This window comes from Monopterus albus, unplaced genomic scaffold (assembly GCF_001952655.1).
Source record: "Monopterus albus unplaced genomic scaffold, M_albus_1.0 scaffold26.1, whole genome shotgun sequence".
NCBI lineage: Eukaryota > Metazoa > Chordata > Actinopteri > Synbranchiformes > Synbranchidae > Monopterus > Monopterus albus.
In genome coordinates this window covers 1,106,179-1,121,680 of record NW_018127906.1, presented here as the reverse complement: position 1 = coordinate 1,121,680, position 15,502 = coordinate 1,106,179, and the positions used below count along the sequence as shown (strand labels likewise).

Below are 15,502 nucleotides of genomic sequence, written 5' to 3'. Positions count from 1 at the left end.
GGTAGAGAGAGAGAGACAGACGGCATGGGGGGGCGCAGGTGGAGAGAGACAGACGGGTATAAATGTGGGATTTCTGAGACAAATCTGATTCTTGACATCTACTTCTGCTGTTTTTTGACAACATCTGCACCTGGAAACCAGATTGTGGTTCTGGTCCATGTTATGAAAGGCTCATGTCTCTACACTGAAGACCAGTACTGATGGTTGGATGTGGATCCACAGAGCAATTGACAGATTTGTTCTCCCATGTGGTTGTGCGCAATGCACTGGTTTCATGTTAAACTAAACTAAGATGTATTAATAAACTTTCAGGGGAATGGTGACATCCTTTGACAGTTCAGATCTAAGCATCCTGATTTCTGCTCCCTTTCACATGTTAACGATGCTTCCAGTAGTGTCATCCAGGACAAACTTCACCTGTTCACAGCCAGATGAGGATGCTGTTGGTTTTTGTGTGTAATAAGCTTCACAGCCTGCGGGGGGCGCTGACAGCATGGCTGTGTGTGTGTCTCACCCAGCCAGTGCTCTCCTGTCGTTAGTCCAAAGCCATCTCTGTACGCCTCCCATCCTCGGAAGAAATTCACTGAGCCGTCCACCCTCCTCTGGATCACCTGTGCACAGTGTCTCCATCACTTCCTGCTCACCTGTGACCATATGCACTACCTACTTAACCGTTAACCTCGGACTGAACTTACCCCGAACTTAAGCCAAGTCTTTACCTTAGAACTAGACTGTTTACATTGCGGGGACCTGTTTTTGTTCCCAAAGGGGGCCCCCACAACATGAGAAACACACATTGGCCTTCTCTATAGTTGTGAGAACCTGCATCCTCAGTAAGTCATCCTGAATTGATTGATGAACAGATGATTTAGAAAACAAACATCTGATGAATTCAAGTTATTAAACAATTCATGAAGTCTAATTTGTCTATCATTTAATCTTTAACATCCAGTGTTATTTTGTCTTTTAATTTCTGTTTCATCAATTCATGCATCCCATCCTCTGCTGTCACATCTGTTTCACATCTGCAAAAATACAACCCTGTCGAGTGCCATCAAACAGTCTGATCAAGACTAAACCATGTGTCTGTACCGTCCAGCCGCCTCCGTCTGTGGCCATGTCACAGTAGACCATGAAGCCGTTGGGGGTGTGAGTTGGGAACACAGAATAAACTCCATCCTGAGAGACACCAGATGCCATGACATCACTGCAGTGTCTGGGTCTGATCGCTGGGGGTGAGAGACATTCAAAGTCACTCAGAGAGAGAACAAATCGCTCTGAAGTGTATTATAGCTACCTCAACCAATGGTGGGGGTTATGTTTTTGTTGGAATTTGTGGGTTTGTTTGTTAACAGCATAATTCAAAAAGTAAATAATGGATTTTAATAAAATGTGGTGGAGCGGTAGGATACAGCCCACAGAGCGACTGATTAGATTTTGGTGCTGATACATTTCATAATTTGGACACAGGAACTTTTTAAAAAAAATTGTTACCCACTGTGAGTGCTGGGAAGGCTGCTGACTGTATGTGAGCCCCCTTGTGGCCAAAGTGTTCAGGTGCACTGCTGAGGTGATAGAGCGGAGCTCTACTGCCCCCAGTGGACATCAGCATTAGTTCATGTTGCTTTAATATATTCACAGTAAACCAATTATCAGTGTGTTGAATCAGTCTGTGCTGCATTGATTGATGTTTATATTGTAAAAATGCTGTAAATGATTTAAAATGTTCTTCTATGGCATTAAAAAGTGCATGCATTCTCCTATGTGTGGCCTTGTTTATATATACCTGTAGGGACAGAATACTGGGAGCACACTGCTTTGTGGGGACCAGACGTCATTTATGGGGACTGGAAACTAGGCCCCATGACTAATATGTCAACTTTTACAAAAATGATAGTGTATAAGGACAGTGCATGTTGGCTTTGGTTAAGTGTTAGGAGAAGAGTTAAAGTTAGGCCAGTAGCAGTTCTGGTTAAGGTTAGGGTAAGTCTCCTGGAAATCCATGTATGTCTAGGGCAAGTGACAACTACAAGGGTGTGTGTGTGTGTGTGTGTGTGTGTGTGTGTGTGCGCTACCTTTGAAGTGATCATCTTTCTGCAGGTCACCCTTCATTCTCCTCAGACTCTCTATCTCTCTCTTCAGGCTGAGCAGAGAATCGCTGAAAACTGCAGCCAAATTCAACACACCTGAGGGACTGTCAGACAATACCTAGACAGGTACAGACAATTACTTCTTTTATGCAGTATAAATTACCTTGTATGCCACCTGTATGAAGAGGCTCTGCTCTCTGTGCTGGTTACACTTTTTATTATTGAAAATTTCAGTTGTATTTCATTATACATGTCGTGTTTTTTATAATAAACAGACACACCTGGATGATGTGGCTCTGCTCGCTCTGCAGTCCATTCAGCCGTTGGTCCAGAATACCTTGACCTCTTTTCAGGGAATCAGCTTCCAGCCTCAGGCTGTGGGCATGACCTACCAGCACCTTCAGCTCCTCTGCCACCTTCTGGACCAATCCCCTCTCCTGCCAGTCATCTGCATTGTAATTAGTCAGTGCTCGCAGCACAGAGCTCTGCAGTGCCTCCCACCGCAGGAAGTGTTCACTGTAATCTGGACAGTTTGGGTCCAGAAAGATGCTGACTGGTTCTCCAGCAGTGACACGAGACACGGTCACCAAAGCGCCAGACTCTTTGGGATTGGTTGAGATTACAGGTGAGGATGAGGAGGATACTCCACCCCTGTTACATGACAACAGAGAGTTCAGATTAATATTTGCACAGGCAGACAGGTCACAGGTGGCACAGGTCACAGGCAGACAAGTGAGACAGGACACAGATGGACAGGTTACAGACAGGACACAGGCAGACAAATGAGACAGGACACAGGACAGACAGGTCACAGGTGAGACAGGACACAGACGGACAGGTTACAGACTGGTCACAGACAGACAGGTTACAGACAGGTCACAGGCAGACAGGTGAGACAGGACAGAGACTGACAGGTGTGTTTACCTGCTGATGAAGGGCAGAGGATACTGGTTTAGATACAGGATGGTGACTGTGGCCGTGACAGCGACTACTATGATGACCACCACGACAACAGACCATAACAGGAAGTGGCAGCATCTCTGGACACACACACACAGGTTTTCATTCCTTGTGAGGACCGTACATTGACTCTCATTTCCAGGACACTTGCCCCTAACTCAACCATAGCCACTACTGGCCTAAAACGAACCCTTACCAAATCAGCACTGGGAGACCACACAGGCCATATACACACACATTACTTACATTACAATTTGATTTCATGATTTTACTTTTAACAGAGTATTTATTAAATGAGTAGTACTTTTACTGAAGCAACATATGTGAAAACTGTTTCCACTGCAGTGCAGCACACTTTTTATTGGGAGCTTCACTAGTGTCATGAAAACAGTCTATGAATTTTACAGTAACCTCTTTGTTTATGTTCTAATCATGTTGTTCATTATGTTCTAACCCTAACCCTATTTCTATAAGCCTCCACCAATCAGCACTATAGCGCCATCTACCTGACTGGGGTGGGGTTCTGGGTTGGGGGGCCTGACAAAGTAAGATGTTAAAACATGAGAAGGACATGTTCCCTTAGTACAAGTCTGCTCCTGTGGTATTTAATCTGTAGATGTAAGTGATGGCGCCAGCTGGTGCAGATTAGACACTCTTTGATCTGACAGTTTAACTCCAGATTAGCACAAATTAACTCTGTGTTGTGAGTCTCTGACCCTTTCTGTACAGTTTCCAGTCAATGGTGATGAGCTCAAATCTTCCTGCACAATTTTGAGAGAGTTCATATTCTGCACATGGTGGACATTAGATACAATAAGTGTTTGTAGATTCAGTATTTCTGTATTTAACTTGTTTTACATTTGACAAAATAAATTTAAAAAGCTTCAGAGTGTATCTCTTTTTGTAAAACTTTGAAACATCATTTAGACCTTAATGTTGGGAAACAAAATGATAATTAAGTTTTTGTTTGACCCTGACCTTTACAGGAGGAACTGTAAATAACCAAACCAGCAGACAGCTACTCTGAGCTGCACAGAGCTAATGCTAATGCTAAAACTGTCTTAAAACAATGTTTGTCTTTAGGGAAACCCTAGTCCACATTGTCCAATTAGAATCTGCCACAAAACTCATGACATCAGAGTGGACATGACCACCTGCCAGGTGTTACCTTCTGTTTGCTTGGTCGTTTGCTGTCGAGCTCCGAGCTGCTGTTATTCATGATGGTCCACCGATCATTCAGTGACATCCTGAAACACAAACAGTCTGACATTACTGTTGCATTTACTGTAGACTTTCTCAAGGACCCCCAAGAACCTCATCAAGGTCCTGAAGAACCAGTCAGTGTACCCATAGAACATCCTCAAGTTACTCATACAACCCCTTATTACCCCTAAATCCTCCTGGAAGACCTCTAGACTCTTTGAAGACAATGTAGGATCTACTCAGTGACATTTGAAACTTTGCTGAACTTCTCTCTGTTAATCCACCTCGTTACTGATCCTGGCTGGGTGCCCACTTCTATGGAGAGTAGCCACAGCACCACATTGTCTCTGTTTATAGACACTATGTCTGACTGTGGACTGGTGAATATCTAAAGTCTTTGACTCTGTGACCCTTTCCAGCGACACTGGAAACCTACAACGCTTGGTTGTAGGTCTTCTGAGATCTCTTTTTCACGAGGCCTGGCTCACATCAACTGTGAGGATGAGGAGGATACTCCACCCATGTTACATGACAACAGAGAGTTCAGATTAATATTTGCACAGGCAGACAGGTGAGATAGGACACAGACGGACAGGTTACAGACAGGTCACAGGCCACTGACACCGTCTCTATTCCAAATCACTCCTCCGTTTTCGTTTCATTGACTGGACTCCAGGTTTGCCAATATCTGACTCCAGTTGACCTTTAGTAACATCAGAAGCCTGGTGCTGCCGTGGCTTTGGCCACCATCACTGTGTATGTTTAATGGGTGTGTTCAATAAGGATGTGAAAGATCAGGACTGTTTGTGTTTTATCAGCTTAGAAATATTGTTTGTTGATATTTAGGACTTTGGTCAAGACCAGATTGTATTTCATGACCAATTTATGCAGAAAACCAGGAAACTGCAAACAGCACCATGACTTTTTCTTGTGATTGTCTTAACAGCTCTGGACCTAGGTAACTTCCTCAAGAACTTCTAGAACATTCTCCAGGACCCTCAGAATCTCTCCAATGGCCTTCAGAGATTCCTCAAGGACTCCTTGAATCTGAACATGGACATCTTTAACCTCTAGAACTTTTTGGTAGTGAGCCTTTAACTTCCACAGACTCCTGCAGCTTCCTGAGGATCTAAGAGTGGTGTTATTGTTGTTGTTGTTGTTGTTGTTGTTGTGTTTTCCTGAACAGAGATCCAGTGCGATCTGTGACCAGTTTAATGTCAGGTGTAAATCTGAGCAGCTCATCGGTTCTTCTGCGATTCTCAGCATCTGTTGTTTCAACCTACTTTAATCTGATGAGATTTTAAATGGTCCTCTGTGACATCTACAACCTGTTCAGGACAGAAACAGTCTACAAACGCAAGTTCTTCTTTAATCTGGTGGTAGTAACCTCCTGACCTCTGAGCACAAATAGACCAAGATAAACTGTTTAAATTAAATCAACCAATGTTTATCGCCAACAAATTTAGCATTTTCCCGATTTTTTTTTTTAATAAGCTTTGTTAGTAAAGCAGCAGATTTCATACACAGCCGAAAGAACAGAGCAGATAATTTATGCAACAATATTCAAAGATATTAAAAGCAAACGGTAAAGTGTTTGGACCAGTTGATGGCAGTGATTTACAGTCGATGCCTCCAGCTGAATCAAGTTGCCTTTTTGTTATTCAGATAAAAACAAGAACATGAGCAACGTCAGGTTTGGTGGATTTAAGCACAGAGCTTTTTCTGTTTCTGTAGCAGCTGTCGCTTTTTGAGCCAACACTTACTGATCATTGCTATAAATAATCAATAAAGGTACCTGGCTGTCTTCTGGCTGCAGACAACCACAAACGTCTGCTGAAGAAAAAGAAAAATGAAACTTTATTTCAGTGTAAAGCTGGATGCATTCAGCTCCTGAGACAAAGACCATCTGCTGCGCCAGGACACGAGGTGATAATCTGGTCGGATTTAGTGTGGTCTGTTACATCGAACACACCGACACCATCTGACAACACGCAGATCAAACACTGAATAAAACAAAACCACGTGGCCCTGAGCTCCAGTTTTCATTTGATCACACTCTGAGCTGCAACAATCAGTCAATTAGTGGATCCACACAAAATTGGTTTGTTCATATTTTGATGACCAAATAAGTTTGTCACACGTGAAAATGAACCGAAAATCTTCAGTATGTTTGTGGAAATTTTTATTGAGTACTCTCACACTTTGTTGTCATTTTATAGACAAAATTATTCAACGAAATACATGCAGATCAATCAATAATGGAAATCAGCAGAAAGGAGAGGTCTCCATTGTCTGCCGACATAATGACCCTTCACCCTGTTGTACTTTCTTCTGCACTGAGCTGGTTTTGTTCAACACATGCACACATGGATGGATCTATTATGACCAAACTGGGCATGATATAAAAAAAAATTATTTTTGTACATCAAAGTGTTGTAAGACAAAACATACAAGCAGTAAAAGCTATAAATATATACATCCATATGTTTAAGGATGTATGCATTAAAAACTTTTATGTCCTAACAAAACATGATAAACATGAAAAGGTAACATTAATTTTAGAAAATATCTATTTTACTTTTTGTCTTTACAGATGTCCTCTAACCTGAAACAGAAACTGATCACACTGTTTCAGTTCATTTTGCCCTTGGGTTTAATTTTACCAGCAACCAGGAAACAACTTGTCGTTAAATTGTCCGATTCCTGGCTGGAGTTTCGTCTGTTGCTGTGGAGATGAGCTATTGTTCCTCCTCTGTTAATGACAAACATGTGGACTGCTTCCCTCTGGCTGAGCAGCAGAACGTGAGTCAAACACACTGATGTGATGTCAACAACGCAGGAACTGAAGCAGCGTTTTACATAATAAAAGCCTGGTAAAACAGAACTGTAAGTTTAGTTTCCTGAAATGGAGCTAGCTGACTTCCTGTTAGATTAATGACATACAGGTTTCGTTGTTGACCCCAACTGATTGATAACATTGCTGTCTTTGGTTGACTGGTTCACTTTTTTGAATGCCTTTGCTTTCTAATCGCTGATGTGAACTGTCATTACTGAAGATTTTCTGCACCAGCTGCTGAAAGTTTAAAAGCAGGTTTGACACTGACGGTTCATCTCACCACGAAAGGTCCATTAGTAGCCGATCTGGAGCTTTTAATCATGTTACACAGTTCAGCCTGTCTTGATGACTGTTGAAGATATTGACAACTTTTCCGTGTGTGACTTTTTGTTTCATCGTCATAAAAAGTTGTTTTAATTTTATGTGAAAACACTTTTATTCTGACAGTGCAGACAGGAAACCAGTGTGTTTCTGTTTTAACTTGGCAGGATGAAACTCTTCTGCTGGTTTGAATTTTTTTCCTTCAGAGGGAAAATTTGAAGAAACAAACTGAACAGAAGGAGAAAACTGTTGCACACACAGGCTAGTTAGCTGGTTAGTTTGGATCTCAGTGATGGAAGCAGCATCCCTCTGCAGCAGAAAACGGTAAGACTAAACCTGAACGTTTCTGAACTTTCAGGATTTTTATATGAATCCAAGTTTGATCTGTAAATATCAGATCTAAACTAAGTCGTTTACTTTGCCAGTGAAACTGGGCTTCATGTTGTGAGTTTGTAAAAACGAGACATTGAACTGAGATACTGGACATTAGCTTCTGCCTGAAATGCAGATTATTCCTTTCTGAAATCCGACCTCTAGTTCAAAGTGAAGGATTTTTGAAGCTGAAACTGATTATTTACCAGAAAATAGAAAAAAAAATAGAAGACAAGACATATTTTTGTTTTTTTAAAGTTGTTTTTGTTTTTCTGGTTGAAGTTCTGTCTGACCCACATTGACAATCAGTACCTGCAGAAGAACCCACTGAATCCAAGGGGTAAAAATCAGAGCAGCTTAACATGAGCTCTGGGTTATTGATAGATCGATTGATCACTTCCATAGTTTAATACTAATCTTCAGTTTCAGGTATCTTTACTGAAATAAAAAACAAGCAGATTGAAAACTATCTGAGAAATATTTTAATAAAACAATAAAAAAACATTTATAGCTTCTTCAGCTGTTTTTACCAAAAAGCTTTTCACCTTTTTCCTCGGATCATTGTCACTGTTGCCGTAGATTTATTCTGTGCCAGCGTGAGGAAGTGAGAAGTAAACATGGTCATCTACAAAGAAATTGTGTTTAATGCAGAAGAATCCCAGCTTCCCAAGAAAACCGATGGATCAACATTTTTTCCTTTTTCCACGAACTTGATTTTAGATCATGTTCATGGGCAGCGCTTGTGTTTTCCTGTTACAAACCTGCTCGACTTCCCTGAAAGACATGAACCATAGTCAGTTTTAAAGAGCTGCAGTTCCCAGGAGGAGCAGTGTGGTGGTTCCCAGAACTATTCAGTTAATCTGTTACTCGTTAGCTTCAATCATTGTGATGAGCTTCACTTCCACTACTTTAGTTCTACAGCCCACTGTTACAAGCCACGCTTGAAACTCCGCGTTTACATTTTGATAACAAATAAAAGTTCCAGAAACCAAACCAGGAGCTCTTGTGAAGCTTGTACGAGGTTCAGTTGTGGACTCAGAGCATTTTTCAAGGACCACAGCAGAAACTGGTCTAAAATGAAAACTGCTGTGGTGCCCCCTGCTGGTGGAATCACACATATACCTGCTCTCCGCTCATAGGCCCTGTGGTGGAGCTGATGTCCGGCTGCATGGGGAGGTCACCTGTCAGCTTTCAGCCTGTAAGAGGAAGTACAGAGAGGAGGAGGAGGAGGTGGAGGCGATGAAGAGGAGAAGGACAAGTAGAGGCTTTAAGGAGAACAGAAATTCAGAAGAAGAACTGCAGAGGTACACCAGAACGCAGAACTTGAATCCAGAATCCAGAAGGTGAGACCAGAGACTAGAACAGTAATGGAGTCATTAAGTGAAATAATCAGTTATCAATATTAACTGAATTCATTCTGTTATTTCAGAGTAGTAATCAGGGTCATTATTGATCACTGATCAAAAACTCCACATTTAGACTCTGGGGTTCACTGTTATGGTTTGTGGACTTGCTTCCTGTTTTGTGCTTTTATTTTGGTTAGACTTCCTGTACTATGTTATCTCACTTGCCCCAGCTTCACTCCAGTCACAGTCACCATTCATTGTTTCTATCTGTTCATCATTATCCCCTGGTGGTATCCCTATATATTCTCCTCTCTTCCCTCAGTCTGGTTGCTGGTTCATTTTGTCTCCGCTCCTCGTTGCCCCTGTCATCTGCTTGCTATCACTGTTCTTCACACCCTGCTAGTTCGTGTGATTGCTATGCCTTCTAAACCTCCCCTGCATTTGGCTTGTGTACACTGTCCACGCTTGTGTTGTCTTTGCCTCACCTGTGTTCATCGTCTGGATTGACTCAGCTACTCCTGTCTCCTGCACCTGTGACTACTGACTCCCCCTCTGGACTGGCTTCTTTGCCTCAGCTGCCCCTTGTGTTGGAACTCTGCTAGGTTTGTGACATTTTCCATGCTTTGTCTGAGAACTCTGTTTTTGCTGCTTGTCATCTCTTCCTGTCCTGGGTTTCTCCTTGTCTTCACATTTGTGTTAGTTTGACTGCTCCCTGACCCTCAGTTTCACTTTACTTCAGTTTCTACTTTGGCCTGTCAGGTTGAGCTCCTGCTTCTTTGTTACCTCACTGCCTTCATATTAAATAAAACTGAATGTCTCTGAATCTGAGTCATGGGTCTGCACTTTGGTTCCTACCCCGACATTCACGTGTTGTGCTTCTGTCTCTGCAGATTTTCACGGTCTGGAACCAGAACTAGGACTACAGTCTGGACTAGTACTGAGCCTGCATTTGGATCTCAATTAAGGTCTTGTAGTCAGATCCGGTCCAGTAGACCAGAAGTCAGAGTGGCCCTGATCAGGAAGACCAGAATCCAGACTGCAGTCCCAACTGTGGAGCTCAGAAAGTCTGAACTGACTCAGGGTTTGAGTCTCACAGATGGGACTGATACAGGATCCACTGAGACCCAGCTTGACCAGAGGAGCCTGACTCATGACGGACAGACCAGGATCAGATCAAAGTCCATATCTAAGGTTTGTTAAAGAAACATGGATATGAACATGATATGAACTCATCCTGAACCATATACTGATTTGTCAGGTCAGGTCCAGGTCTACAGCAAGCTCACTGAAGACTGCAGGTGTGACCTCACATCTGTCCTCAGTGACCAGGACCACCACTAGCAGCAGGAAGTCTAAGAGAGTCCCAGGTTCAGAGTCCCCAAGAGGAGAGAGGGGGCCACCAAGAATCAGAAAGAGGAGGAAGATCCACCCGTCTGTGTTCAGAGGGAGAGGTAGATCAATAATCAATTTGTTTACTGATCAGTGAATTAATGAACCAATTACAAACTAATCACTGATCAATATAATCAGCTGGTCATTGGTCTGAAGTCACTGGCTGAATGGAGCTGTCGATCTCTCTCCCTCTTTATAGGTCAGTTACGACTAACAGTCACTCCAGGGGTGGGACAAATAATCATTCACAGTAAGTGCAGTAGCCAATCAGAGGAGAACCTTTCACATCACATGATCAAAACAGCTGCATGTCAGCAGGACAATAATTAATAGCAAACAATGATAACAATTGTACTAACAATAACATAATAATAATCAATAAATGAAATCACTCAGGAAAGGTTTTTATCTATAAATCATGCCCTGGTTTGCAGCGAGTTGGATTCTGTAGTTTCTGTCAGTTCCTGTTTCTCTGGTCATCATACTACTGTCTGCTGGTTTAGTTTAGTTCAGTCATATTCTGTCTGATCAATAATCCCATCAGTGTTCAGATATCGATCAGACAACCTGACTGACATGTAGTTCATCAGCCGGTCAGTGGGAGGAAGCAGAGTCGTGTTAAACACCACAGGTTTAAACAATATGGGCCTCCAGGGGGTCCTTGAAGAAATTCTTGGGGTTTTGTGGAGGTCCTGGGAGTTCTTGTGTAGATTTTAGGTACCTGTCTCCGTCCTTGGATATATTGGATCACATTTAAAGTCTTTGTTCTCACAGTTTCACTGTAGGACATGAGTGTCTCCTTCTTTCCCTCCCCAGTCCCTAATTCTCCTGCTACCTTCCTCACTTTTAGCCTTTTAGCCTCCTCGGTCTACTGTTTTCTTTTCTCTGTCTGTAGTCCATGAGGCCCGAGGGCTGATGGGAAAATCCCAGAGGTCATGTGACTCCTACGTGAAGGTAAGAAACACCAACTGTCCTGTCCAGTGTTGGTGTGTGAGATAGGTCTAAATGCAGACGGATTTTCTTTTACATTAAACTTTATTTAGACTGTGGAGGCCTGTCTATGATGATGATGTGTGTTTCCAGCTGGAAGTGACCTCTGACCATGGCCACAGCATCAAGATGAAAACTCAAACTGTTGTGAACAACCAGAACCCAAAATACAACTGCAGCTTTAAACTGTGAGACACACACACACACAGACACAGCCCCTTACCCTGATCCTAACACTAAACCTGGTTCTAACCTGGACCCTGAAACCGGGTCTGAGCCCTCAAACAGCCCTTTGTCGGGGTGACAACCAGACACAAAAATTTGTATCAAAAGTCTAATTTCAGACCTGAAAAGTATTTAAAACAAGAAAATGAAAAGTAGATTATTTTTCCAGCTAAAAATGTGGAAAGATTTTACAGCCACACCACGTGATGTCTGATCTGCTGCGATGTCTGCTTAAAAAGGCCCAGCAGAGGCTGTACTTTCTACAAGTGCTCATAAAGAGACTGCTAGTGTCCTTCTGTCGGTGCTCCATTGAGAGCATCCTTACATACTGTATATGTGTATGGTACAGCAGCAGCAACAGTATTGCTGTACTGACTGGAGGCCACTTTAAAATTTCGTTGTATGTGTTACAATGATAAAGGATTATCTTATGTCATACAAGTGTTCTGCCTGAGAGGATGCACCTTCCAATCATATGTCCTATATTAACTGTGTCTCAGGTATGTCAGCGACAACCTCCTCCTCCACAGGTTGTTGGTGTCGGTCTTCAGGCAACCAGCAGACAACAGGTCAGTGACGACATCACTATGCACACACCTGAAGCCTCACCCCTCCTGTTCTCACCTGTGTTCACTCATAAAACGCTCATGTGCCAAATCAGCAGGTCATAAATGGTAGGTAGGTACTTTATTGATCCCTCAATGGGGAAATTTCAGTGTTTCAGCAGCAATGGAGAACAAACATTACACCACGAGAAACAAACACCACACACATATCTTGATAAATTTCAGTACCTCAAGCAGCAATAAAGAACAGACAACATAACACCATGAGAACAAGCACCGCCCACACATCCTGATAATGTTTACTTTAAGAATGCAGGCATCCAGGTTTAGACATTTGTGTTTTTCATAAATTAATTAGCTTAGTGAATTAGGCTTTATTTTGACAGGGAGTCTCATGGTTTGGACTTGCTTCCTGTTCCTCAGCTTTTATTTTGGTTTGAATTACTATTATTTATCACCACTTCTGCCCCAGCTTTACCATAGTTCACAATCACCTCTCATTGTTTCCACCTGTTGCTCCTTATCCTCAGTTCTCTAGCCCATATATTCTCACCTGTTCGCATAGTATGTTCTGAATCTGGCTCCCAGCCGTGTCCTCTTCCATGGTATGTTTCTTTGGACTACTATTTGTAAGTCTTCCTAGATTTGTGTTTTCTGGTTTTGGTACTTTTTGCATTTTCCTGCAGAGCTACCTGAATAGACTTTTTTTTAAGGATAATCACCTTTATTAGCCAAGTATGTTACACACAAGGAATTTGTTTCCAGTACAGAACCGATGGCAGCCATCTGCGGCGCCACCTCAACCGATGGCTCTAACCATCAGGGGCAACGAGGGGGTTCAGTGTCCTGCCCAAAGACATTTCGACACGTGGACTGCCGGCACCGAGAGTTGTAGTTTTAGTTATTTTCCTTGTCGCTTACTTTCAGGTCGAGCTCTTTTTGTTCAACCCTTAGTGATCGTTCTGTTTTAAAGTTCTTATAGAACTATTCCTGGCCAGTGTCTGCTTCTTGGGGAGGCGACAGCGGTGCGGTGGGTAGAGTAGTCATCTCCCAACCGGAAGGTTGGAGGTTCGAATCTTAGTGCCTGCAGTCCACATATTGAAGTGATATGTGTATCGAAGTGATATGTGGACTGCCTGTGATGGCGGCGCATATGCATGCCTTGGCCCGGGGCCCCTGGCTCAAAACATAATTGTTTGTCACACTGACAAAGCTCCTTCAGAGTGTATCCATCCATGGGCTCTGACATTCTGAGTCCAGTGCACCAAATAAAAATTGTAGCTTGTTCAGCCTACAGACATAACACTGGTTAAAATAATCACATTAGCATCAGCAATATAACTAATTTTAAAATATGTCATAGGAATAAGCCTCTAACTTGAAGGTGCATTATAGCTCATTCCAGCAGTGAGGTCTAGAACCAGTCTGCCCCAGTGCTTGGGAACCAGTCCATACCAGTGCAGAGCTGTTAAGGCCAGACTCGGTTGTGATCACTGAACTCTAAAGAAGTTAAGTGTCTTGGCATTAGGGCAGAAATTAACTTATTTCAGCAAGAGAAACCAATTTGACTCTTTGATTTTTGCTGATGGCAAACAAGCCAGCGTCAGGGTCATTACAATGTTCAGCTGGAAAATATTTATATACCAGGTAAAAAAAACAAAGGGCCTAATATCGATCCCTGAGAAACACCATTATCAGTTCAATTTACTTTACTGTTTTTGGCTCCCTGTACAACAAACACACTTCAGAATACATCAAACATATCACTAAAATATATAAAATTACTCGAAGTGTTAGGGAACGCTCACACACAGGGAAATGAGTGAGCGAAAAAGAACAGACCCAGAAGGCTGACAATGATGCAAACAGATTTATTTGTGCTATACTATATATATATATATATATATATATATGTATATTTACACACACACACAAAAGTGACAACAACAAACAATGGTTATGTACAGTAACCCAAGCTTCTATGAGTATAGGCGTAGCCTTCTAAGAGCTGTTGCGATTGGGTTTATCCCTCGCACATGCGCAGTCCTGAAGGGATACAACTATACTCATAAAAGCTTGGGTTACTGTACGTAACCATCGTTCTATTTCATATAGGCTTCGCCCTCTAAGACTACATTCACACTGCAGGTCTTAATGCTCAGATCGGATTTTTTGCCGAAATACAATTTTTTTGCGACTGCCATCTGTCTCATGTGTGAACGGTATATGGCCCTGAGGTGACCTGCATGTGCAGAAGAGGACGTGACGTCAGACGCAGCGTACTGTGTTTGCGAAAATAAAAATGGATGCGGCTTGTGATAGCATGTGTGTAGCGATGTACCAGTTAATGTGCAATCGAAATAAATAAATAATGATATGAATAATATCAAGAAGAAGGAGAGTACAAATATTGCTTATGGCCTCGCCTCCTCCAGCACAATTGTGACGTCTGCTGGATAGCATGTTGGATAATGAGACATACATGCCTCAGCCACGCGTGGCAAAAAACACGCGCCCGTGGGTGCATCACAGTAGCGATGACCACTTTTAGATTCAACCGGTTCTTTTATCTGAAGGCCCCAAGAAGTAACACTCAGGAAACAAGAATCAGCTTTACGTAGATTTATTTTCTTATGGTTAAATGCAGAGTTATTACAACGCTGGGCTCTATGAGATGACAAGTCCCAAGAGCTCTGATAATAGGAAGTAATTCACATTTATCTTCTCGGGCTGGGACTGCCCTGAACATGGGTGAAACTCATATTATCTTTTAATCTGTTGACTCAAGGTTCATACAAATATGAACTCATTATCTTCTAATCTGTTGGCTCTACACTCACAACATGAACTGGACACAAGGTTCATGCAAATATTCTACAATGTTCGAATAAGTAGTGTGTGTGTTGTTATTTTCAGGTGTTTCTAACTGAAAGTAGACATGCAGTTAGCATCTTATCTATAGTTTCCAGGATGACACTTATCTCTGCAATCAATTTATGCACATTTCACCAAGAAGACAAGAAATACTACTAGTTGACTCAAAGCTGAATATTATGACTATGATGCATGCATAAGAGCTGGTTAATACTGATACATGGAGCTGTTAATGAAACACAGACAAATAGTCATACTGAACTTTTCCATTATAAAAGCAAAATAATACTGATGATAAGTAGAAAAATAACTTTAACTCCTGAAATC

The 15,502-nt window shown here is 42.1% G+C and overlaps 2 protein-coding genes across 5 annotated transcripts in view; one reads left to right on the top strand and one right to left on the bottom strand.

The window, feature by feature from the left end:
- Positions 1 to 6,108, bottom strand: part of fibcd1a (fibrinogen C domain containing 1a) — a 7,453-nt gene extending 1,345 nt beyond the window's left edge. The window contains exons 1-7 of the mRNA XM_020595250.1: positions 6,049 to 6,108; positions 4,219 to 4,297; positions 3,015 to 3,130; positions 2,372 to 2,741; positions 2,076 to 2,208; positions 1,093 to 1,229; positions 515 to 611 (exon numbers count right to left, since the gene is read on the bottom strand). Of these exons, the coding sequence (XP_020450906.1) occupies positions 515 to 611; positions 1,093 to 1,229; positions 2,076 to 2,208; positions 2,372 to 2,741; positions 3,015 to 3,130; positions 4,219 to 4,296 (931 nt within the window). The 5' untranslated portion in view covers position 4,297; positions 6,049 to 6,108. The remainder of the gene's footprint in view (positions 1 to 514; positions 612 to 1,092; positions 1,230 to 2,075; positions 2,209 to 2,371; positions 2,742 to 3,014; positions 3,131 to 4,218; positions 4,298 to 6,048) is intronic.
- Positions 6,109 to 10,211: 4,103 nt separating this feature from the next.
- The window catches only part of LOC109957328 (regulator of G-protein signaling 3-like), a 37,021-nt gene continuing 31,730 nt past the window's right edge, over positions 10,212 to 15,502 (top strand). For 2 of the 4 annotated variants that reach the window (XM_020595118.1, XM_020595117.1), the window contains exons 1-6: positions 10,212 to 10,319; positions 10,387 to 10,579; positions 10,720 to 10,770; positions 11,416 to 11,474; positions 11,604 to 11,698; positions 12,236 to 12,304. In XM_020595118.1, the coding sequence (XP_020450774.1) occupies positions 11,436 to 11,474; positions 11,604 to 11,698; positions 12,236 to 12,304 (203 nt within the window). In that variant the 5' untranslated portion in view covers positions 10,212 to 10,319; positions 10,387 to 10,579; positions 10,720 to 10,770; positions 11,416 to 11,435. Of the gene's footprint in view, positions 10,320 to 10,386; positions 10,580 to 10,719; positions 10,771 to 11,415; positions 11,475 to 11,603; positions 11,699 to 12,235; positions 12,305 to 12,856; positions 12,931 to 15,502 lie in introns of those variants that run through there. The other 2 variants (XM_020595119.1, XM_020595120.1) reach the window with 2 other exon arrangements.